At 38.5% G+C, this 24,316-nt stretch overlaps 1 protein-coding gene across 1 annotated transcript in view; it reads right to left on the bottom strand.

The window, feature by feature from the left end:
* Positions 1 to 24,316, bottom strand: part of LOC124594460 (tudor domain-containing protein 5-like) — a 248,163-nt gene that overhangs the window by 107 nt on the left and 223,740 nt on the right. Inside the window, exons 14-15 of the mRNA XM_047132835.1 lie at positions 11,699 to 11,797; positions 64 to 320 (exon numbers count right to left, since the gene is read on the bottom strand). Coding sequence (XP_046988791.1) covers positions 64 to 320; positions 11,699 to 11,797 — 356 coding nt within the window. The remainder of the gene's footprint in view (positions 1 to 63; positions 321 to 11,698; positions 11,798 to 24,316) is intronic.

The raw sequence follows: 24,316 nt of genomic DNA, 5'->3' as shown, positions 1-24,316 counted from the left end.
AAACAAAAAACCATTAGTAGTGAATACAACTCTTTAGAAAATAAAATGACAAGGGTTTCAAACTCATCTCCACAACAAATGAATCGCAATGTAGTTTTCTTACATCTTTTCTGGAACCACTGAAAGGTAAAGGCCCTTTCTCTTATTACAAGCAGATGCTGTAACAGTACTTGGCACAAGACAACTGTCAACACCATTTGTGAACTCCTCGCATGAAAAGTTGTTCCATCTGATTTCCAAGTATTCATTTCAAAATCATTATTTGATAACTCAAGTTCACTTTTGCCAATGGAGACATCAGTTGATTTCTGTGGTGGATCCTAGAATACGAGACAAATAACACTCAATGGTAATGTGACTTTACAGATCATCTGCAAAAAAGAAAAATTACAGTCTTCAAAAGAAAATGGCTGTAACAAGAAACAGCAATACATTAAAGTGAATCCACATAATGAGAATTCATTTTCTTCAGTGACAGCAGGAGACTTGAAAAATAACAACTATTAATTTTTAATGCAGAAAATACATCACTGCATTTTGTGAAAACTGTAGTAAGCCGTGAGTTCAAATTTACATCACAGTTAAATACTGATAGTTTTGAAAAATAGTTACTTTACTGTTAAAAAATCTGCCACAGGACATAATGAACAGCTATTTTTTACTCATGTGATGGTTTCATACAGCTGATTTCATGGTACGACATCAGCATCACTGGCTACATATGTAACTGGCTTTATCTGCAAAGTGATGTTCTGAGTAAAGGATTTCCACCAACCTGCATATTTTCTCTTCATATGGAAGGAGTGTTACAGTGTTGTGTCCATTTAAAAATCTGTGTGACTATTCTCCAGTCACACTTAAGGGTTTGGCAGAGGGTTAACAGAACTACTTCCAGACTATATTTCGACATTTTGACTCTCTACGAGTATGACGAAAAAGTGAACACCTGTATCTTTTCATATGAGCCCTCATTTCTCTTACTTTATAATGACAGTCACTTTTTCCTGTGTACTTGAGTCATTACACATTCTGGCATTCAAAGGACAAAGCTGATGATTGTAACTTCAAGAAAAGATCTCACCACAATGAAAAATGCTGCAGTTTTGTCCTCCTTTGACGTACATCACTGGCCCTATTTGGTAAGGATCCTACAATGTGCAGCAATACTTCAGGCATAGTACAGGTAATCTCTCTAGTACATTTGTTGCATCTTCTAAGTGTTATGTAAACAAAACGTAGTCTCTGGTGATGGTTTCAATTTATGTCAACCATAATTCTAATCCCTGGGTATTAAGTTGAATTTATAACCTTTATTTTATGTATCATGTAATCTAAAATAATAAGTTTTTAAATACTTATGAGGATCTCATAATTTTTATTGTCAGAGTCAATTGCCCTTTTTGCATCAAGAAAAAACTTTGTCTAAATCATTTTGCAATTCAATTTGACCTTTTGTTGACTAAACACGATAAATGACAATGTTATCTCCAAACAATCTAAGAGGGCTGCTCAAATTGTTTCCTAATTTGTTTATATAGATTAAGAGCAACACAGGTCTATAACACTTCCTAAGGGAACCACAGCTATAACTTTGATTTCAATACACAACTTCCTGTCAGTTACTATGAATTCTGATTTTTCTGAGTGGAAATCACGAATTCAGTGGCACAGGTGAGACAATGCTGCATAGGTACAAAATCTGATGAGAAGCCATTTGTGAGGAACAGTGTCAAAAGCTTTCTCTAAAACTCAAAACATGGAAACAATTTGAGATCACTTGCAGATGGCACAAATTACTTCGTGTGAAAAAAGAGCTAGTTGTGTTTCACAAGAATGGTGTACTCTGAATCCACATTATTTGTGTGACAATAGATTTTTTTCTTCAAGGCATTTCATAATGCTAGGGATGCCTACATCAATGTTCTATATGGAAGTCTGCAAACCATTTAAACAAAGGATGTCTGTACGATCCTCCTGTGTGAATGACTTTTTAAGTGAGAAATTTAAGACTTTAGCTTTTTACTGCTATACCTCACTGGCTGACAAGTGACTAGATAAAGCCTTTGACCCACTAAGTGATTTTATACAGGGGCCAGAATTTTCTCTGGTTTTGGGCGAGATCATTCATCGAAGTAACAGTGGAAGCAGTTGTATGCTTCACACGCCTATCTTTTTTTAGACACACAAATTTCTCTACTTACTGTACCTACCTGGCACCTCCCCCTTCATCTCTTTCCACCACTCATCCTGAAAGCAGGTAGGTCTTTGTCCACAAATTCATACGTACTTCCTAAGATGCTTCAAACTGAATGACAGAGGGTACTTAGCACTGTACGGTTTCTTCCCACTCCAATTACATACAGAGTGCAAGAAAAACGATTGCTTAAAACTTTGGTGTGCCCTGTAACTTGCCTAATCTCATGACATGGTCCCTATGGGAGTGATTAATAGGAGTCTGAAGAAATCTCTATGCATTTAATACTGGTTCTTGAAATTTGGAAATAGACTTTTGTAGGATAATTGGCAGTGGAGGTAGCCAGAAACATTCACGCCATGTAAGGGCATAAAGCCATTGGACAAAGCACAGGAAGGAAATTGTTTTCTCATTTTAAGGAATATTGTTTTGACATTAGTGACTCCTCACATTTGGGGAAGACCTTTGGGGTTTGATAAATATCATTTAAACACACATTGATCTACGTCAGTGTACTCAAGAAATCGCAAATGTGATGAACTGTGATCATTCCACCATCGTGCGATTTTTGTATGCAATGGGGAAGGTTCAAAAATTGGGTGTATGAGTGCAGCAAGCTCTAAGCCAAAATTACAAAAATCAGCGGGTGGTCTTACAAACATCTCTGCGTGCTCATCATCAATTGGCTCATGAATGGCACCACCCATTCCTACCCTGTATTGTTACTGGTGAAAGAAATTGTACCTCTATGCTAACATAATGAAAAGAAAGGAATGTGAGTCCAAACAAAGCAGCAACTCAACTCCCCATATGAAGACATGCATGCATCCACAAAAGATAATGTTATACATCTGGGGAAACAGTAATGGTGTGGCATACTACTAATTGCTTCCCCAGAGGGTAACCATCCAAGAACTGAGATTTCTCGCAGATGCAATCCAAGAACTACAAGCAGGAAGACTGCAAAAAGTGATGCTACTCCACAATAATGCCCACCCACATTCCGACAGACTCACAAACAACACCATACAGGAGTTTCGTTTGGACGCCATTCCACACCCGCCTTATTTACCTGATCTTGTGCCCTCAGATTTTCACCTTTTCCACTCCCTGTCAAACAACCTACAAGCAACTTCCTTTCTGGATGAAACTGTGTTCTGAACATTGCTTGACATGGTCTTTGCCTCAAAACCACCGTTTCAGAATGGAAAAGTGACCCAAGTATTGACAGGCAGCTGTAAATAGGGTAGGGGAATATATTATTCATGTTATGTGTATATGTTGTGTTTGTTAAACTTACGGAAAAACGCTAGTAACTTATGCACCAACTTAACAGGACATCAGTTCTGCTATTTGGGCAGCAAAATAACTGATGGCAGCCGAAGTAAAGAGGATACAAAATGTAGAGTGGCAAAGACAAGAAAAGCATTTCTGAAGACGAGAAATTTGTTAATATCAAATGTAGATTTAAGTCTTAGGAAGCCTTTTTCTGAAAGTATTTGTATAGAGTGTAGCATATATGGATGTGGAACATGGAAGATAAACAGTTTAGATACAGAGAATAGAAGCTTTTGAAATGTGATGCTACAGAAGAATGCTGGAGATTAGATGGGTAGCTCACTTAAGTAATGAGGACACTGAATTGAATTGGGGAGAAAGGAAATTTATGACACAGCCTAACTGGAAGGAGGGATCAGATGATAGGACACATTCTGACACATCATGGGATCACCAATTTAGTATTGCACATCAAGGGACCACCAATTTAGTATTGGAAGAAAGCGCGGGACGTAAAAATCATAGAGGGAGACCAAGAGATGAATACAGTAAGCAGATTCAGAATGATGTAGGTTGCAGTGGTTATTCAGAGATGAAAAACCTTGCACATGGACAGCTGCATCAAACCAGTCTTAAGGCTGAAGACCACAACAACAAATCCTATATGATCTTACCTTTGTTAATACATGTGTAGTACTGAGAGTAATGGTTTTTGGAAGCAAAGACATACTGCAAGTACATAATTACCCATACCTTGGGCTTTCAAAATGTTATGTGAGAAAAGTGCAAAGTAGGTTTTGCACAATTTAGGCTTACAGAATCCAAACTGGTTGCCGTAGGAGAAGTAGTTCTGTTCATGATACTTCACTGTGTTTGAGCTGGGAATATGGTCTATGATTCAACAACAGATGGATGTCAATGAGACAGGATGAGAGTCGTGTGTATCGCTTCTGCTACTATTCTTGCAGGCAACTGTGACCTTTGCTTTTTACCAACTACTGAGCACTTTCTTTAAGGGGATCTATGGCACAATATGGTTAATGTAGGCAATGTCTACGCTGCAAATTCTGTATAGAATCTGACAGGATTTCCACTAAGTCTTGTTTAATTTAAATGATTTCAACTGAAACTCAACACAACAGACACTAATGTCCGTATCACCCACCTCTGCAGTGGTTTGAGAATTAACTTGTGCAGAACTTCCATATCTTCTTTAATAAATAAACATTTGGAAACTGACTTCATAATTTTTTGTTTCGCTTTGTTCCCTTAATTTCAGTTCCTTTATCAGCTTATACATGACCACATTTTTCTTTGGTTTTTGGGAAAGATCTTTCAACAAGATTATCTTTCATCTTGTGGGTCACAGCGACCTTTCCAATCCTCTTTGGTCATTCAGGAAGAAATTAATAATCCCAAAAACTCGTGTTGTGTACTTTTATGTGTGTATTATCAGTATTAAATATTTCACCTCTGGAAGGCGAAGTATTGGCTAGCAAAACTGTCTCACAATTATATAGTTTTCTCGGCTGAATTTTCCTTATGATGCAATTCAATAATTTATCTGTTACCAAGAACTTGTACTAGCCCTTGTAATTTTGCCCATTCTATCCTTCTCTCAAAGTTAGCTATTCATCTTTTATTGAATTCCATTCCTTGCTTCAGTCAATCATGGCCTACTGCCCCCTTTAAAACTGTCAACAATTACTGGTTTTTTAATATATATATATAATGGAAGGAAACATTCCACATGGGAAAAATTATATATAAAAACAAAGATAAGGTGACTGACCGAACAAAAGCGCTGGCAGGTCGATAGACACACAAACAAACCCAAACATACACACAAAATTCAAGCTTTCGCAACAAACTGTTACCTCATCAGGAAAGAGGGAAGGAGAGGGGAAGACGAAAGGAAGTGGGTTTTAAGGGAGAGGGTAAGGAGTCATTCCAATCCCGGGAGCGGAAAGACTTACCTTAGGGGGAAAAAAGGATAGGTATTGGTATGGTAAGTCTTTCCGCTCCCGGGATTGGAATGACTCCTTACCCTCTCCCTTAAAACCCACTTCCTTTCGTCTTCCCCTCTCCTTCCCTCTTTCCTGATGAGGCAGCAGTTTGTTGCAAAAGCTTGAATTTTGTGTGTATGTTTGGGTTTGTTTGTGTGTCTATCGACCTGCCAGTGCTTTCGTTCGGTAAGTCACCTCATCTTTGTTTTTATATATAATTTTTCCCACGTGGAATGTTTCCTTCTATTATATATATATATGACCAATCTCCTTAACTCGCAATGTTTTACAAACAATGAAGTGTTTGTTAACTATATGGCTCAGATTTCCCACAACACACAATTATTACCACCATGGCTATTCTGCCATCTCATCATCCTGCTTCAACTCTATCATATGTAGCAACAAAATACATAAGAAGCAGACACAGAATGTGGATGTCTCTGAAGACAAGGTGATGAAACAATGAGTAATGAGAAACTGTAATCTATTAGTTACACACCATCAATGTATCTTATTTGATTTTTTGAAGCATACTGTAAGATCTTCATGTCTTTCATATTACCGCTCAACTTCATTAGCAGCTGCAGAGTTTTTTGTTTCGAAGAAAACATTAATATCACCAGAAATAGCAACACTAGCAAATAGGCTTGTAATCCCAGGAACAGGGTGCATAGAATGGTAAGTTGTAAAACATAGGCGAAAATAGTATGTTTTATTGCACAATAATTACAGTGTTTCACCAGTAACACATGGTCAAGTGAAGTTAAATTAAAATTAAATGCAGCCTATGAAATAGTGTCAGTCAGTCAGTCAGTCAGTAGTGAAAGTCATCAAAGAAAAACAAGTTCAAATGAATACAATCCGCATCCACGATAATTCAGTTTAAGGACTACAATAGTGCGCCCTTGATGAATTGTATGGAGATTAGACCATTAATAACATTTTGAAGTGTACAATCGAAACTTTAGCACTTGAAATGTGCCATTTAGAACATAAGAAATAATTTTACGTCAGAAATTGTCTTGATACACAACAATTCATAGGGACACACTTCTATAGCATTGCCCCTCATCTACAACTACTACTATACTTCTCAAGTAGCGGAGAGTGCTTTATGTATACTGTTATTAGCTCCTTTCCCTGTTCCAGCTGTGAATGGTGTGTGGAAATAACAAGTGTTATTAGGCACCCACATGGGCTTGAATCTCTCTTCTTTACACTTGTGGTCCTTTCATAACATATATGTAGGAGGAAGGAATATTTTGACTCAATCTTATAAGAAAGTGGTGGTGGTGTGGTCTTCAGTCCAGTGTTATTGTGGTCTTCAGTGCAGAGAATGGTTTGATTGCAGCTCTCCATGCTGCTCTATCCTGCACAAGCCTCTATATCTCTGAATAACTACTGCAACCTACATTCTTTTGAATCTGTTTAGTGTATTTGTCTCTTGGTCTCCCTCTATGATTTTTACCCTCCATGCTTACCTCCAATTCTAAGTTGGTGATCCCTTGATGCCTCAGAACATGTCCTACCAACCGATCCCTTCCTCTAGTCAAGTTGTGCCACAAATTCCTGTTCTTCCTAATTCTATTCAGTATATAAGCATTAGTTACGTGATCTACCCATCTAATTTTCAGCATTCTTATGTAGCACCACATTTTGAAAGCTTCTATTCTGTTCTTGTATAAACTAGTTATTGTCCATGTTTCACTTCCATACATGTCTACACTCCATACAAATACTTTCAGAAAAGACTTCCAGACAGTTAAATCTATACTTGATGTTAACAAACTTCTCTTCTTCAGAAACGCTTTCCCTGCCATAGCCAGTCTACATTTTATTTCCTCCCTACTTTGACCATCATCAGTTATTTTACTCCCTAAATAGCAAAACTCCTTTACTACTTTAAGTGTCTCATTTCCTAATCTAATTCTCTCAGTATCACCTGATTTAATTAGACTACATTCCATTATATTCATTTTGCTTTTGTTGATGTTCATCTTACATCCTCCTTTCAAGACACTGTCCATTCCTTTCAGCTGCTCTTCCAGGTCCTTTGCTGTCTCTGGCAGAATTACAGTGTCTTCGGCAAACCTCAAAGTTTTTTATTTCTTCTCCGTGGAATTTAAGTCCTACTCCAAATTTTTCTTTTGTTTCCTTTAGTGCTTCCTCAATATACAGATTGAATAACATCGGAGACAGGCTACAACCCTGGTCTCACTCCCTTCTCAACCATTGCTTCCTTTTCATACCCCTCAATTCCTATAACTGCCATTTAGTTTCTGTAAAAATTTTAAATGTCCTTTCACTCCCTGCATTTTACCCCTGCCACCTTCAGAATTTGAAAAAGAGTATTCCAGTCAACACTGTCAAAAGTGTTCTCTAAGTCTACAAATGCTAGAAATATAGGTTTACCTTTCCTTAATCTATCTTCTAAGGTAAGTTGTAGGGTTGGTATTGCCTCGTGAGTTCCAACATTTCTACGGAATCCAAACTGATCTTCCCCAAGGTCAGCTTATACCAGTTTTTCCATTCGTCTGCAAAGAATTCATGTTAGTACTTTGCAGCCGTGACTTATTACACTGATAGTTCGGTAATTTTCACACCTGTCAATTATTATATTATTCTTGAAGTCTGGGGTATTTTGCCTGCCTCGTGCATCTTTCTCACCAGAGAGTTTTGTCATGGGTGGCTCTCCCACGGCCATTAGTAGGTCTAATAGAATGTTGTCTACTCCCAGGGTCTTGTTTTGACTTAGGTCCTTAGGTGCTCTGTCAAATTCTTCACGCAGTATCATATCTCCCATTCCATCTTCATCTACATCCTCTTCCATTTCCATAATGTTGCCCTCCAGTACATTGCCCTTGTACAGACTTTATCTACTCCTTCCACCTTTCTCTTTTTTGCTTAGGACTGGTTTTCCAAATGAGCTCTTGATATTCAAACAGGTAGGTCTCTTTTCTCTAAATGTGTCTTTAATTTTCCTGTATGCATATCTATAGGAAAGTACACTCTCGGAATTTTAACAGTAAACCATACTGTGATGCACACTACCTCTCTTTTAATGCCTGCTACTGGTGTTGGATGAGCATCTTTGTGTTGACTAACTCTTACTGAACAATGCTGTGATGAAACATACTGCTCTTTTTTGTATTTTCTCTATTTGTTCTATCAATCCTATCTGGTAACAGTATCAGATTGGTGAGAAATACTCGGATATAGATCAGATGAGTCTTTTATAAGCTACACTATGTGATCAAAAGTATCGGGACACCTAGATGAAAATGACGTAAGTTTGTGGTGCCCTCCATCAGTAATGTTGGAATTCAATATGGTGTTGGCCCACCCTTAGCCTCGATGACAGATTCCACTCTCGCAGGCATACGTTCAATCAGGTGCTGGGAAGTATCTTGGGGAATGGCAGATGATGTTCACCGGGCATTCACTATACCCACACCCTCCCATCGGATTGCCACATTGTGTACCGTGATTCGTCACTCCACACAATGTTTTTCCACTGTTCTATCATCCAACGTTTACACTCCTTACACCAAGTGAGGCGTTGTTTGGCAGTTACTGGTGTGATGTGTGGCTTATGAACAGCCGCTTGACCATGAAAGCCAAGTTTTCTCACCCCCCTAACTGTCATAGTACTTCCAGTGATCTTGATGCAGTTTGGAATTCTTGTGTGATGGTCTGAATAGATGTCTGCCTATTACACATTATGACCCTCTTCGACTGTTAGCGGTCTCTGTCAGTCGACAGATGAGGTCAACCTGTACGCTTTTGTGCTGTACGTGTCCCTTCACGTTTCCACTCCACTATCACATCAGGGACAGTGGACCTAGGGATGTTTAGGAGTGTGGAAATCTCACATACAAATGTATGTCATAGGTGACACCCAGTCACCTGACCATGCTCGAAGTCCATGAATTCTGCGGAGTGCCCCATTCTGCTCTCTCATAAAGTCTAATGACTACTGAGGTCACTGATATAGAGTACCTGGCAGTAGGTGGCAGCACACTGCATGTACTATGAAAAACGTACGTTTTTGTAAGTGTCAGGACACTTTTGATCACATAGTGTAGCTCCTGTGTGAGGTGACTACACTTCCTGAGGATTTCCCAATGAATCTCAGTCTAGCATCTGCCTTTTCTTCAGTTAGTTTTATGTTGCAGTCCTACCACCATTCACATATTTACTAATATTTAATGGATATGATTATTTCTAGCAACTGTTTCAGTGATCATGTAATCATACACTAACAGGAATTTCTGCCTACTTATGTCATATACTTTAAAATTTTAACAATATTATGTAAAGGACAGTTGCTACTTACCATGTAGTGGAGATGCTGAGTCACAGATAGGCACAACCAAAAGACTGTCACAAAATAAGATTTTGGCAAAGAACTGTGCCGAAAGCTTATTTTGTGCAGCATCTCTGCTATAGGGTGAGTAGCAACTATCCTTCTCATAATATTGTTACATTCCATCCTGGATTTTCCATTGTTTGATACATTAATTTTGTTTATAATAGGATAATTTCCCAATCCCTGTACCGATCACCATTCCTCCACAGTTCTTTCGCATATTGCTACCATTTTCTGGCACTGTAATTTTTCTATATTCAATAGTGTAGATTGTGCACAGCCTCACAGTGCTTCTGATGTTATCTGCTACATCATTTGTGTGTACTGCGAACAACAATGGTCCTGTAACATGCCCTTGGGGTACACCTAAAAATACTTTATTGTCTGGAGATTTATCTCAGTTAAGAATGATCCAACAGTTGAGATACAATGCGTGATGATGTTTTAATACACCCACATATATTCCTGTTATCTCACCCACTGACTTTTATATCTTTCTACACCTCAAGAATAGGAATGTTTGTCAAGAGTTTCAAGATAAAGAAGTACTGAAAACTTTGAATAAGATTGTCTTAAGTGCCTTGTGTTTTCTGCTACCACCACCACCACCACCACCACTACTACTACTACTACTACTACTACTAGTAGTAGTAGTAGTAGTAGTAGTAGTAAGGAAACAACATATATTTCGTTTTGTCATAATTCTGATAGTACACAGTTATGACCTAGTAAAAGTAGAGCGTTTCAACTTTTGATTGCTGGCTGTTTGTCATTCAGTCCACCCCACTTGCAGCTGCCCCATGCCTGAACGCGAAGTACTGTACAATGAGGTAAGAGGTTTTGAAATACTGTTTTGGCATTGGTATGAGTAAAATGCTTTGTTAGTTATGTCAAAGTGTGCAGTTTCTAACCTGCAGCTGGTGCCAGAGATTTCTTTCTTTGATCTGAACATTATTATGTGACCATACACAAATGTAGTGTAAATGAATGAAACAAATGCATGTGTCATTAAAGTAGTAGTGTGTCGCTATTTAATTATTAACAGTGCTGGTGTGTGTCATTTTCTTTGGATTTTAAAACTAACACTGTTAAATGCAGGAGATGTGCTATCTTCAATGTCACTGGCATGATTAAATTGTAAATTGAAACTCACTAACTTAATTTCACAATAATTCTTCAGTTGCTAAGGCTTATTCATTTTGATTTTGAGCATGCAATCTCAATATGAGAATAGTGTTAAAATAGGACAGTTCTGGTTGTCACTCTAATGTATAGTACTTAGTAATTGGGGATTTGGCAGCTGCTGTGAGGCAGAACGGATGAAACAAATTGTGTATGCAAAAGTATTTTAAGGTGGTCATACCCGCATACTATCAGAATTTTGGCCCAAATTTTCATGTGGGATTGATTTCTGGGGCTAATATCTCACACATCTCCCTCCTCCCTCCTTGAAATATGAGGTCAAGTTGCTTGCCCTGTTTCTTTGTCAGTTTCACTCATAATTTAAAAAAGATTTTCAATAAAACAATAATAAATAGGAAGTTTCAAAATATCTAATTTTTGTAATTGGCATTCTGACTACTTTATGCAGTATTAATTATATCTTTGGGCAAGAGGTGGAGACTGTAGTCAGTCAGTAAGTGCAGCAATATTTGGCATTGCTCGTTTTATGGTAGTCATGGACAGAAAATTTTGATGAAAGTAAAATTACAGCAGGGCGTCCTCCTTTAGTGTCCAAATTTGTGATTTTTTGAAAATACTAACACAGAGGAAAATACACTGTATTGTGACTTTCTGCAATGAACAGGAAACAATTTTAATTGTAGTATAGAATAATTAAAAACTTACATATTTGAACTTTGCATGTCCCGTAAGGACAAGTTGATCATTTATGTGGACATCATCTTCTCCAGAAGTGTCCACGAGCCCCACTGAAGTAAGATTATCCTGCAATTGAAAAAAATATACAAAAATCAAAGGAATGAAATTTCCAATAAAGAAAACTGTCTGCTGGCTATGTTCTGTCAACATATTGCAGTATAGCAGTACTGTATTTTTACAACAAGATAATGGCATATTTTCTTGAACAGTTTATTTTCTTCATATTTAGTACTGCCTTGAGCAAACCATTTTCTTATTTTCGCTTTTATCCATACAGGGGTCCCTTTCACTCAATGTAAAACAGGGGTGGCCACGAATTCAGCTCGTGAGCCATGCCTTGGTAGGAGTGCCATCCCTCACCATCAAGGAAAGCTATCTGGGAGTGAGGATGGGGAAATGAAGGCGCACTGCACTTAAATGGCAATGCAACCACACTGCATATGACCTAGTTTTAAATTTCAAATTTCTCAACAATGTAGATCACATATAAAACAACTTTCTGAATGATGTAATTATTTTTGGTATGATGAAGACATAATATTTTCATCTGGTACAATGTGTTGGCATACAGAGAGACGAGGACAATTTCACATATTTTCACACTGAGGTAGCCACATAATCGTAACTTATTTAGTCTCATAATCAAAAAAAGGTCTTTCACACACGTATGTTGAGTTAAATATTATAGTATTTTTGCAACCTCATTATAGAGGCGTTGAAACTCTGAGTTACACAATGTAGACTTCCTGGACAGTTTAAACGTAAGAGGATTTGTCTTTAATATGGGAATTACACTGCAGATCAATCAATTCATCTGCGCATGCTGAAAGGTACTTTCACCTGAAACGGCACATGGTTGTGAAAACAGTTTGAAAATAGATATAAGACTCATAGTGTCTACAAAACATTTAGGAAACTAACCTTGTAATTTTTTCAAAGCCACAATAAATTCTTCAAATCTTGTGTTTATTTTAACATCAGTGAGCTTAGGGAACTGGACTATGCTTGTCAAAATTTGCCCCTACCACAAAGTGATTTTCTTTTTAAATGCTTCCCCATCAAATCAGAAATTAATTGTTTCTCAGTTTGCAATGTCTTACTGTGGGCAGTGTGCAGTGAAGTTCATTTAAAATGTGAGGTCTGCAATCAATTCTGGATGTTCTAAGTTTCATTCCCGACACTTTTTCCTTTCATAAATTCAACAACAGATCGTTTTAATTCAAAAAATCGTTTCAGGCACACCCCTTGACTTAATCAACGTGCTTTGCACTGATATATAAAGTCTCCATCTTCTTCATTCAGTTCCATTGAAAACTGTGGGAACTGACAGTGGAATAATAAATGCAACTGCGTATATTTTACTATTTGTACCACAAATTTCTTCACGTTCTCCATGTCTGCAAATTTAGCACAAAGTGCTTCTTCATGCACAAAACAATGAATCCCATCTGTTGATCATTGTTATTTTTTACTCTTTCATTGTCAACTAAATTTTAAATTTTTTTCTGCATGGTATTGTAATGGCATTTCACAACAAATTTGCAGTACCCATTCTCATCCCTTCCTTCTGCCATTCTCATTCGGTTTTAAAGGCTTGTGATGATAGATCATTATACTGCCTCTTTTTGTGCAAACAACCACTGAACCTTTGAATGCGCTTCATACCACAAACAAATAGCAAAGGGTGAACAGCTCTGACCCCATGATTCCGTCAGTCATACTGAAGACAGTTGTGCTGATCAAAAAATGCCACACCGCAATACTAAATGAAATGTTGTGCTGCATCAGGTTCTTCTGGGAAGAACTGAGCAATGTTGAGACAGACTGAGCCTCAGCCTGCACATACGGTTCACATATTGTTTGGCATGTCGTGGTCGGCCCTGTTATAAAGGAAGAATTATACTGAAGAGTAAGTAATATTACACATGTGTTAGAGGAACTAGAAATTTTGAACAGGGAAGTACAAAGGCCCAATCTAGATGTAGTGGTGGTCAGTGAACTGAAATGGATTGAAGATACGAAATTCTGGTCAGACAAATATAGGGTAATATCAAAAGCAACAGAGGATTTGTTATGAATAGGAATCTATGACAAAGAGTGAATTACTGTGAATAGTTTAGTGATAGGGTTGTTCACACCAGAATCGACAGCAAACCAACAGCAATGGTCTAGGTACACATGCTGACAAAGCACTCAGAAGATGAAGAGATAGAGATATTACATGGAACAAATGACAAATGAAGAGAAGCCAAGCTGAAATCGTTGCAGGAAAAATTTCAAGAAAGATAAAAAGAAATGGTCATTGTCAGGCCTGATTCAGCATATAGAAGACTCAAGACAACCTTTAGTGCAAATTAATAGCAAGTGTGCAAACAGTAAGAGCGCAATAAAAATTCCACTGTTAAATGTAGAGGAGAAAGAGGATAGGTGGAAATGTACAGTGGAGGCCTCTATAGGGAGACGACTTCTGTGATGATGTGTTGGGGGGAGGGGGGGGGGGGGGTAGTCAATTTGGGATGGAAGACATAGGGGGTCCAGAGCTGAACGTATTTTTGAAGACTTTTGTTCAAATAAGCAGAAGGAACAGACAACATTCCTTTGGAATTTATAAAGTCATTGAGGTGAAATAGCACAAATGACTATTCAAGTTGGTGTGTAGAAACTATTAAGAGTTGTGAGACATTCTGTCAGACTTTCAGAGAAGTATCATCCACTTAATCCTGAAGATACCCATGGCAGATACGAATGAGTAATGTCACACAATCGGCTTAGCAGCTCAACACCCAAGCTACTGGCAAGAATAACAGACGAAAGAACAGAAAAGAAAATTGAGGATCTTTCAGAGACAATCTATCTGGCTTTAGGAAAGATGAAGACATCAGGGAGGCAGTTCAGATATTGCACTTGACAACGGAAGCAAGATAAATGAAGACATGTTTGTCAACATAGAAAAGGCAAAGTTAATCGGAGAAAGATCTTCAAAAGTCTGAGAACAACAGCAGTAAGCTAGAGGGGAAACAGTGGGAAAAATAAGAATGCAAGACTATAGAACAAAGTGCTTAGATTAAAAAGGGTGTAAGACAGGGATGCAGTCTTTCACACTACTGACGAGTTTATATCCCAAAGAAACAATGATAAAATTAGGGGAAGGTTGAAGTATGCGATTAAAATTCAGGGTGAAAGAACACTGATGCTAGGACTTGCTGATGAGATTGCTAATTCCCGTAAAAGTGAAGAAGAACTGCAGGACTTGTTAAACGGAATGAACAATCTAATGAGTAAAGGACATGAACTGAGGGTAACCCAAAGAAAGACAAAAGTAATAACGAGGAGAAATAATGACAGTAAAGATAAAATTACCATCAAAATTTTTTAACAACAAGCAAGGGCATTCTTGGTTGAAAGAAGTCTACTGCTATCAAATACAGGCTTTCCTTCTCATCCCATCCGGTAAGTCTCCCCTGACCCTTGGTTCCGGGTGACTTTCCTGAACTGCATCCCTTTCCCAAAACTTCTCCAGTCCTTTTCTTCACTCCTCTTCCTTCCCCTTCAACGAGAGGAAGGGCCACTGGCTCCGAAAGTTTGTAAAAGCTAAACCTTTTTGTGTGTGTGTTCTCCTGTCACCACCTGGTGAGTAGATTTTTTATCTATCCATTTACAGTATACTGTGAATAATTGATTATTTTTGTTGTTATAAATACAGGGTTTAATTTGAGGAAGAAATTTCTGAGAATGTAAATTTGGAGTACAGCATTCAAGGAGAAAGCAAGAGGGGCCATGCTTTTGAGATGCGTTGCTATTCAACAGGGCTGGCCTCTTACATTACCTTTGGGACCCTCAAACTTACGGAACTGTTTCGAAGTGAGCTGCATTTTTTAAGGGACTAATAATTGACATCAATGCAGAAACACTATTTTAAAAATAACGTTCTGAACTATTTTATTACACAACAAGAAACTGGAAGTTACATTTGTGATATGCTTTTTAGAGTGTTTACTTTTGCTGTGATTTGTTTGAAATCTGGGTGATAATTGGTGAGCACGGTCAGCATGGGCAGACATTCTACTTAAATAATCGAAACTGGAGCTGAACTACGGGAAGACTTTAAGCAGTTTCCTTCAAGCTTATGAAATGAGTGAATGTTTTAGTCTCAAGGTATTTCCGAAAGAGTCAATTTGTTACGAAAGCTGAACACAGACTGCACTAAATCAGAAAAAAGTTTATCTCTTCCTTGTAATGATGTGTTGAGCATCTGTAAATCGTCGGTGAAGAAACAATACCGTGTCAGTAGCAAAATAAGAATTTTACATGAGAGACAAAAAACTGTCTAAAATGCCTAATATATTTCACAGCGGCACTAAATTTGCATCGTAGCACTACGAGGAAATATTGGATTTTTTTAAAAAAAACTTTAGAAAGCTTAATTATGGCACATACGCGGAATTGTCTCGGTATTTATGCCATGATCTGTTGCTTACGTGGTATTTGTTTGTCAGTCTCCCGGTGTAACTTGACACATTTACATTGGTATTTGGTGCTGAGAAGGCTAGTAAGAACATGTTTTGGAGCAATAATCATTTTTTATTGAAAGATTTCATAGAAACATTTTAAATAAACATACTGTTTACATAGTTTCGATAATGTCTGCACATTTCTTCAAGAATAATCCTAAACGTCACTCAAAGCAGCAACAGAGAATTACACTGCACTCATACTCATCACACAGTTACCTCCACGATAATGTTCATTCATAAGGAATGTTGTCATAATAACTATGACAATCTTTAGGAAGAACAGATTTAAGTTGTTGTAAATGATACCATTTGGATTTCTTGATTTTCAGTCTTTCCTTGTATAGTTTCGGGAAGCAAACATCTCCAAGAATTTTCCTCGGACGCTTCGGTAATTCTTGTCACACCACGTTGAAAGAGCACTTGTAGTAAGTAATACCATTTGGTCAGTACTGTAGCGCCCTCAGATCGGTAACTGTGGACTCATTTTTCTACAGCTCTTCCAGGCCTAATTGAGTCATACAGCCAAAAACTTTTCTCTGTGTAGTTGATGATAATCTAGGTAATGGACTTCGTATGGCTGTGGCTTTTTACTCGCTTCTTTAGATATCATAGCATATTGGCTAGGAAGTGTAACTTCACGTCCTAAGCTTGCACTCAATGGAACTGTGAGAACTGAGTCACATTCCATCTGAGAATGGCCTTTCTCCAAAAACTTTTGTGTAATCAATACTCCAGTATCAATTGCTAATCTTAAAAGAGCATTTGATAATATCACATTTCTGTTCTGATATGTGCAGTCGTCAGAATACAGAATGACTTGAATGGGATTTTCCTTAATCGTTCTGGATGGGGTGTCCACGATGCAAGAGACAAAACAAGATGCAACCAAATCACCTTGCGTTTCATTGAACCAGTAACATACTGCATCACGACTTTCTAAATTATACATAGTAAAGTTATGAATAGCCAACTTTGTTTTATAATAAACTGCACTGTCACTTAAAAGTGGAGCTACTTTCACAGCCTGTAAGTCCATGGTGTACACTGAGCAGAGCTTCTACTGGGCTTCTTTCTTGCCAGCATCTTTTTGCATCCTTGACTGCTCCTTCTATTCTGTGTGTTGCTTCCAGACGTCTTCACTCAAAGTTACCAAGCATGTAACTACAACACAAGTCGCACTGGTCTTTCTTGGGGGAAAATAAGCTAATATTACCATCTTCTAAAATCAAGCTGAAGGTAGCCCAACTTAATGATGAAACCTTCTCTGCAGTCGGCTGCGTTGGCTGAGTGGTTCTAGGTGCTTCAGTCCGGAACCGCAAGACTGCTACAGTCGCAGGTTTGAATCATGCCTTGGGCATGGATGTGTGTGATGTCCTTAGGTTATTTAGGTTTAAGTAGTTCAAAGTTCTAGGGGATGGATGACCACAGATGTTAAGTCCCATTGTGCTAAGAGCCATTTGAACCAACTGAAACCTTCTCCGCATGACATTTTTCCACACAGAGTCCGTACAGCATTTGTTTGGATTGTAGAATAGGCTCAAAGTACTACTTTGAGGAGGATTTCCTGCAGGAATGCGACGGAAGTTTTGGAAGAGAGTCCCGGAATTCTTTCATGAAGGTTCTCTCATCTTTGTTCTTCGTCTGTTTGATCCAAGGTTGTGACGATTCTGTATCAGGACTCATCCTATGTGTGGAATAACCCAGCCAATATCAGACAGCCCATTCTTTAATCCCAAGAGTACTGAGAAACATCTTTTTGCATACTTTATGTTTCCCCAGCTCATTTTTCAAATGTTAAATGAGCGTCCCTTTTCTCCTGGATTCGCCAGTGTTCTTCCCTGGAAGTTTGGTTGGAATTACGTACAGAGGGTTGGTAACGTAAATTTTCCTCTGATCCCATGACATGGTTTCCCAAAATGTGTTAAATATTGCCTGCCTATCATGAGCAGAAAAGTGATGACACTTCCTTTGAACGGATTTCCAGCACATCTTCAAAGTACATGTTAGACCTAATTTTCGTGCCTCTCTTGGAGTATCATGAGCGATTTTACCTATTTGACTTATTTTGTATCAAATATACGCCTGTCCACGCATTCTCAGAATTTTATTAGCATTTTTCTTCCAATCTTTAGGATGTAGTTTAGACTTCCTTTTCCTATCACTGCTTACGTCACCATAAAATTGTTGGCCCTCACTGTCAGCATCATTATTGCTCCCGTGATCTTCCGATACTTTATCCAGAGTGTTTGGCAAACAATGAGCACCATTGCATAGCAATGAGTGTGAAGTACTGTCATCTCTAGTGGAAACTGTGACTGTGGTTTCATTTTGAGCATTGAGCACTGTTGGATACAGCCACTGAAGTTTCTAGATGGAAAAATATTTATAAATTAATTTACGCAGACAAACATGAAGCTCAAATTCATGTATTTCTGATAACGATGGCATCAGTAATACTATTAACAATAATCTCAAGAAAATTTACCTGCATCATTTCTCGCCTGTTGTTTGTTCTGCATTTACGGCAGATCCTACAAAAGAGTGGATAGTGTAGAAATCTTTGGCAGAAATGAATAAAGCACAGAACGAGTGAAGTGGAGGCGTTCTGATTTATATCACAATAAGACACTTGCGGTGCTACTAACATTCAAAGGTGAATAATAAACAGTTTTATTACCGCTGTCAGTCACTCCCAGGAACGATTCTCCGCTTTCATAAGCTGATTTCAGCTGAGAAGCAATTTCTTCTTCAGTAAAAAGTTTGTCATCTATATCGCTGTCCATTATCGTGAATGAAGCTACAAGCATGGAACCACCTTCGAGCACTGTTACATACATAATAAGGCAGTAACAATGTGCAGTGGCTGCGTGCGCTTTTGTATTTACGTGGTACTGTTTACAGTATCCATAGATTGCAGATACGCGGTATTTAATTCTCTACAGTTTTGCGGTATTGCTATCTATTTATTTGCTGTGTCACATACGCGGTATTGTTTTAGATAATTTTTTCATGGTAAATAATTAAAAACTCGGTATTATGGAATTAAGAGCAGATGCGTGTACAGTCAACAACATAATCTGACTGAAAAACGAAAACTTGGCAATTTGTCAGTTATGCGGTATTGTTTTCTTCATCGACGAAATGCTGAACATCACTAAAAATTATCATATCTAACAGCTGCTGTGGCTCATCTAGTTGAGGGCAAGAGTTTCTTTTTCTTGCAGAAGTTGCTTGTTTGAATCTAGTATTGGAAAAAATCAGCCCAGATATCAGACCTACTGATAGGCATCTCACTAAACAATACCAAGACATATTATCATTACTGATGACAATTTTTGGCACCACCCGCATAACACGTGGATGTTGAAAATTCAGATGCTAAATGTTCTCCATGAATAACACAGTGGACGGACAGGAATTCAGGATATGTAATGTCAGCATTCCAAGTCCTACAGGGCCTTGGTTTTTACCTGTCATAGACAGTGCACCACTACTGGGTAGCAATATTGACAGTCTTCCCAGCAGGCACTGAATGTTTCACTAAAACACCATCCAGATCTTGTTTATGTCTAAGAGTTCTTCCACTTCCTCCAATTCATTTGATAGACATCTTACTAATATGGCAAGTTGCTGTTTATCTTGGACATCTGTAGGCTATCCCAAAGCAAGATTCATTGCAGAGCGGTCACTTACATTTTGTTTTGCAAGTTGCTTTCAGTATTATGACTAATACGAGGGTAATCCCAAAAGTAAGGTCTCCTATTTTCTTATAAGTACAGAACTCAGTTTATGTGGCAGTCGGTCACACCGTTACGAAAGTGCTTCACGCGCTGTGTGTAAACATGCGCACGCCGCACTGAGACGCTCAGTCTTGGCTTAGCGGCCATTGAAAATGGAGCTCCTGTTGGATTTTACCGCCAAGTGCAAATTGCACGCAGTTATTCGGCTTTTGAATGCTAAGGGCACTGCGCCAATTGAAATCCATCGCCAATTGGCGGAAGTGTATAGTGAGTCTTGCATGGATGTCAAAAATTTTTATAAGTGGTGTAGAGAGTTCGCAGCTGGTCGGACCGAAATTCATGACAAACAAAGGAGTGGGAGACCATCAATTTCTGAGAAGACAGTGTTGAAGGTTGAGCAAAGCATGTGTGAAGATCGGTGGATCACCCTGGATGATCTCTGCCTGTTGGTTCCTGAGGTTTCCCGATGCACTGCTCACAGAATTTTAGTGGAAACACTGAACTACCGGAAGGTGTGTGCAAGATGGGTGCCATGCATGCTGACTGAGGACAACATGCAGAAACGAGTTGATGCTTCCCGCACATTTCTTCACCGCCTTGCAGCCAAACAGGACAACTATCTGGACTCAATTGTCACGGGTGACAAAACCTGGGCGTATCACTTTACACCTGACACCAATCAACAATCATGCCAGTTCATAACTTTCTGAACAGCATGGCGGTGAGCTGGTATGACATAGGCATACAAAAATGCCACAGCGTCTACAAAAATGCATCGACAGAATGGTGATTATGTCAAAAAATAGCTAAATGTTCAAGCTATAAACTGATGTAAACCATTGTAGAAATAAACAGGTCTATGTACTTATAAAAAAATAGGAGACCTTACTTTTGGGATTACCCTCGTAGCACAAACTCGTCCCTCTATTGTATGTCTAGAAGTGGCCATTTGGTCAGCCAGTTTTTTCTGGTTTCTTACTTTCAGGGTCTGAAATAGAAACAACTCATGCATTAATGATGAAGCCAGCTTTGATTGTTAAATCTGCTTCTCTGGTAAAGAAGGCCATAACCCTGCTCTGTCCTTGAAATTTTTCCTTTAATGATGACAATATAGCTTTCCTCAACTAAGAACCAAGAGAAAAGTCTTTCCTGTTTTCCATTCCTCACAACAAAGAGGAATTGCTCCTACCACTTAATAGCACTCTGCTCTGTTCTCCGTATGTACTCTTCTCTGATAACTTGTAATTTTTAGGACACTAGCAGTAATAACAAATTTACTTAAAACGATGTCACTGCAAGGAGAGAGTAACCACGTTATTAGCTACAAGTGTGACCGGCTACCGACTGCCGCACCTCAATTCGTGTTGCTACATGGCCAGTGCAGCGCAGCACTGTCAGGTCAACAAGAAAGTTGCACAGCTGTGAGTTTGAGCACGGAGCTCCGTTTGTACTAAGCCATGTCCAAACCAACTGTGATGCACAAAACCAACAAAAGGGGTTCAGTATTCAGCACGGGGCAGCGCCTCAGGTGTGGATGACAAACCACAGAGCTCTGCGCAATGACAATTAAGTTGCACACAGTGTCAGTATATCAAGGGAAATGGTTGATTTGTTCGTCGCACTGTTTGGATGGCATTCCTAGTTTTCCATTTTTACCAACACGCATGCACACTGGAACACTGTTGCATACCTACAAACTCTCTGCGCCATGGTTTTGTGCACAGTGCAATGTAGCAAGCATGGATATGGAAATATGGTGTGTATTTTTTTCTTTTCTTATACTTTTAAATTTTTTAAAATTATTTTTATACTTTATTTCAAGAACAGCACTACAATGAGGCTTGCAACCCTCATTGTGGGTACCCTGCTATAAAAGGAATGAAGAGGTTCTCTGCAGAATTGGCAATACTGATGAGGAGGAGGAACAGGATGATAGGACAAGTGCGACACTAGAGGAAGCTGTAGAAACTAAAAACTGCAGGGGAACACAGAGATTGGAAACAAGAAGTATATACAGCTGAGACTGCAGTCAGCAATTTCACTGATGCTTCTCATAAAAACGTTTACCTCATCACCTTGGCTGTCTGCCTGGTCTGGTGTAACAGATTTTTCTACAGCTTGTCATGTGCAACTAAGAAGGTTTCTACTTTGATGTACTTTCTGCGGACAAAAACTTACACCTAAATTGAAATTACTGCTATATATTCTCTTTATGTGCAGTTATTTATTTATTTATTAAATTACATGTTGACGTCTGTTTCATACCACTTCTGCCTAGCTGATATTACAACTATTTCTACTAATTTCAAGGATTGTGTTTTTGCTTGGATTTTCATGATTGATTGTGAAAGTCTACCAATTTCTCAGTTAAAAAATTGTCTGTTTGAAGTGGTTTTCACAAAATCAATGCAACATTTACCAAGCACTCATCTATTTCACTACCTTGTTTTCTGTGTAGTAGAATAATTCTTCTGGACTGCGCAATAAAATTTTTCTCCTGCATAGTTTACAATCAAATCAAAAACTGTAATTTGGAGAATGCCAAAGAGGATTTCATCCACACAGAAGTATTTTAGACCAAATTTTCAGCCTAATAATACTAACAGATGTACAGAAGTAAATAGCTCTTTCTCTCACGCACAGTAAAAAGAACATATGATAATACTGAAAACACCATCTCCCAACTGAGACAGTGTATCTGGCCAGTCTGGCTGCTTAGTGACTAGTTGTTCAGCACCGAATTAGTGAGTGTTTAGCTGTACTATGGCTATCTATTGGTATTCCATGTGGTATAGCAGAGTGTGACCCTACAACACCTATTCCACAGCCCTTTACTCACATGGCAGTTGTTTCCCTAGAATCAGTGTACTCACATCACACTCTTGACAAAACAGCAGGTGAAAAGACCACTTATTTTCCACGAAGCCACGACCGGACCAGCCTATATTCATCTGTCATGTTCATGGACAGCACAAGGTATGACGACACTCCAGTCACTCATACAACTATTCAGTACGTTATACAAACTCATGCCCACACATACAATTCTATCTCTTCTCCTTACTATTTCAAATGTATGTCTTTCTGCATTTTGTACATTCCTATCTCTTTTCTTTACTATTTCAAATGTATGTCAACATATACTTTCAATAAATGTGCAATTTATCTACATACACCTCAAAAATTGTGTTAAAGCATTTTCATTTCCACAAATGTTTACTCCAAACTGATGGTTCCCTCTACTGGGGGTGATGAAAACCACGATTATCTTGCTTCATACCACTACTATTCATGTCATAATCAGTTTGTACAGGTAGCCCAGCCAGTTTGGTTATTATATACTGTTTTTCTTTAAAAGTGTTATACTGAACAATGGGAGATACGATATTGCGTGAAGAGTTTGACAGAGCACTGAAAGATCTGAGTCGAAACAAGGCCCCGGGAGTAGACAACATTCCATTAGAACTACTGATGGCCTTGGGAGAGCCAGTCCTAACAAAACTCTACCATCTGGTAAGAAAGATGTATGAGACAGGCGAAATACCCTCAGACTTCAAGAAGAATATAATAATTCCAATCCCAAAGATAGCAGGTGTTGACAGATGTGAAAATTACCGAACTATCAGTTTAATAAGCCACAGCTGCAAAATACTAACACGAATTCTTTACAGACGAATGGAAAAACTAGTAGAAGCCAACCTCGGGGAAGATCAGTTTGGATTCCGTAGAAACACTGGAACACGTGAGGCAATACTGACCTTACGACTTATCTTAGAAGAAAGATTAAGGAAAGGCAAACCTACGTTTCTAGCATTTGTAGACTTAGAGAAAGCTTTTGACAATGTTGACTGGAACACTCTCTTTCAAATTCTAAAGGTGGCAGGGGAAAAATACAGGGAGCGAAAGGCTATTTACAATTTGTACAGAAACCAGATGGCAGTTATAAGAGTCGAGGGACATGAAAGGGAAGCAGTGGTTGGGAAGGAAGTAAGACAGGGTTGTAGCCTCTCCCCGAGGTTATTCAATCTGTATATTGAGCAAGCACTAAAGGAAACAAAAGAATAATTTGGAGTAGGTATTAAAATCCATGGAGAAGAAATAAAAACTTTGAGGTTCGCCGATGACATTGTAATTCTGTCAGACAGCAAAGGACTTGGAAGAGCAGTTGAACGGAATGGATGGTGTCTTGAAGGGAGGATATAAGATGAACATCAACAAAAGCAAAACGAGGATAATGGAATGTAGTCAAATTAAGTCGAGTGATGTTGAGGGTATTAGATTAGGAAATGAGAAACTTAAAGTAGTAAAGGAGTTTTGCTATTTGGGGAGCA

The sequence above is a fragment of the Schistocerca americana genome, chromosome 2 (assembly GCF_021461395.2).
Source record: "Schistocerca americana isolate TAMUIC-IGC-003095 chromosome 2, iqSchAmer2.1, whole genome shotgun sequence".
Lineage (NCBI taxonomy): Eukaryota > Metazoa > Arthropoda > Insecta > Orthoptera > Acrididae > Schistocerca > Schistocerca americana.
This window is presented reverse-complemented; position numbering and strand designations above follow the sequence as displayed.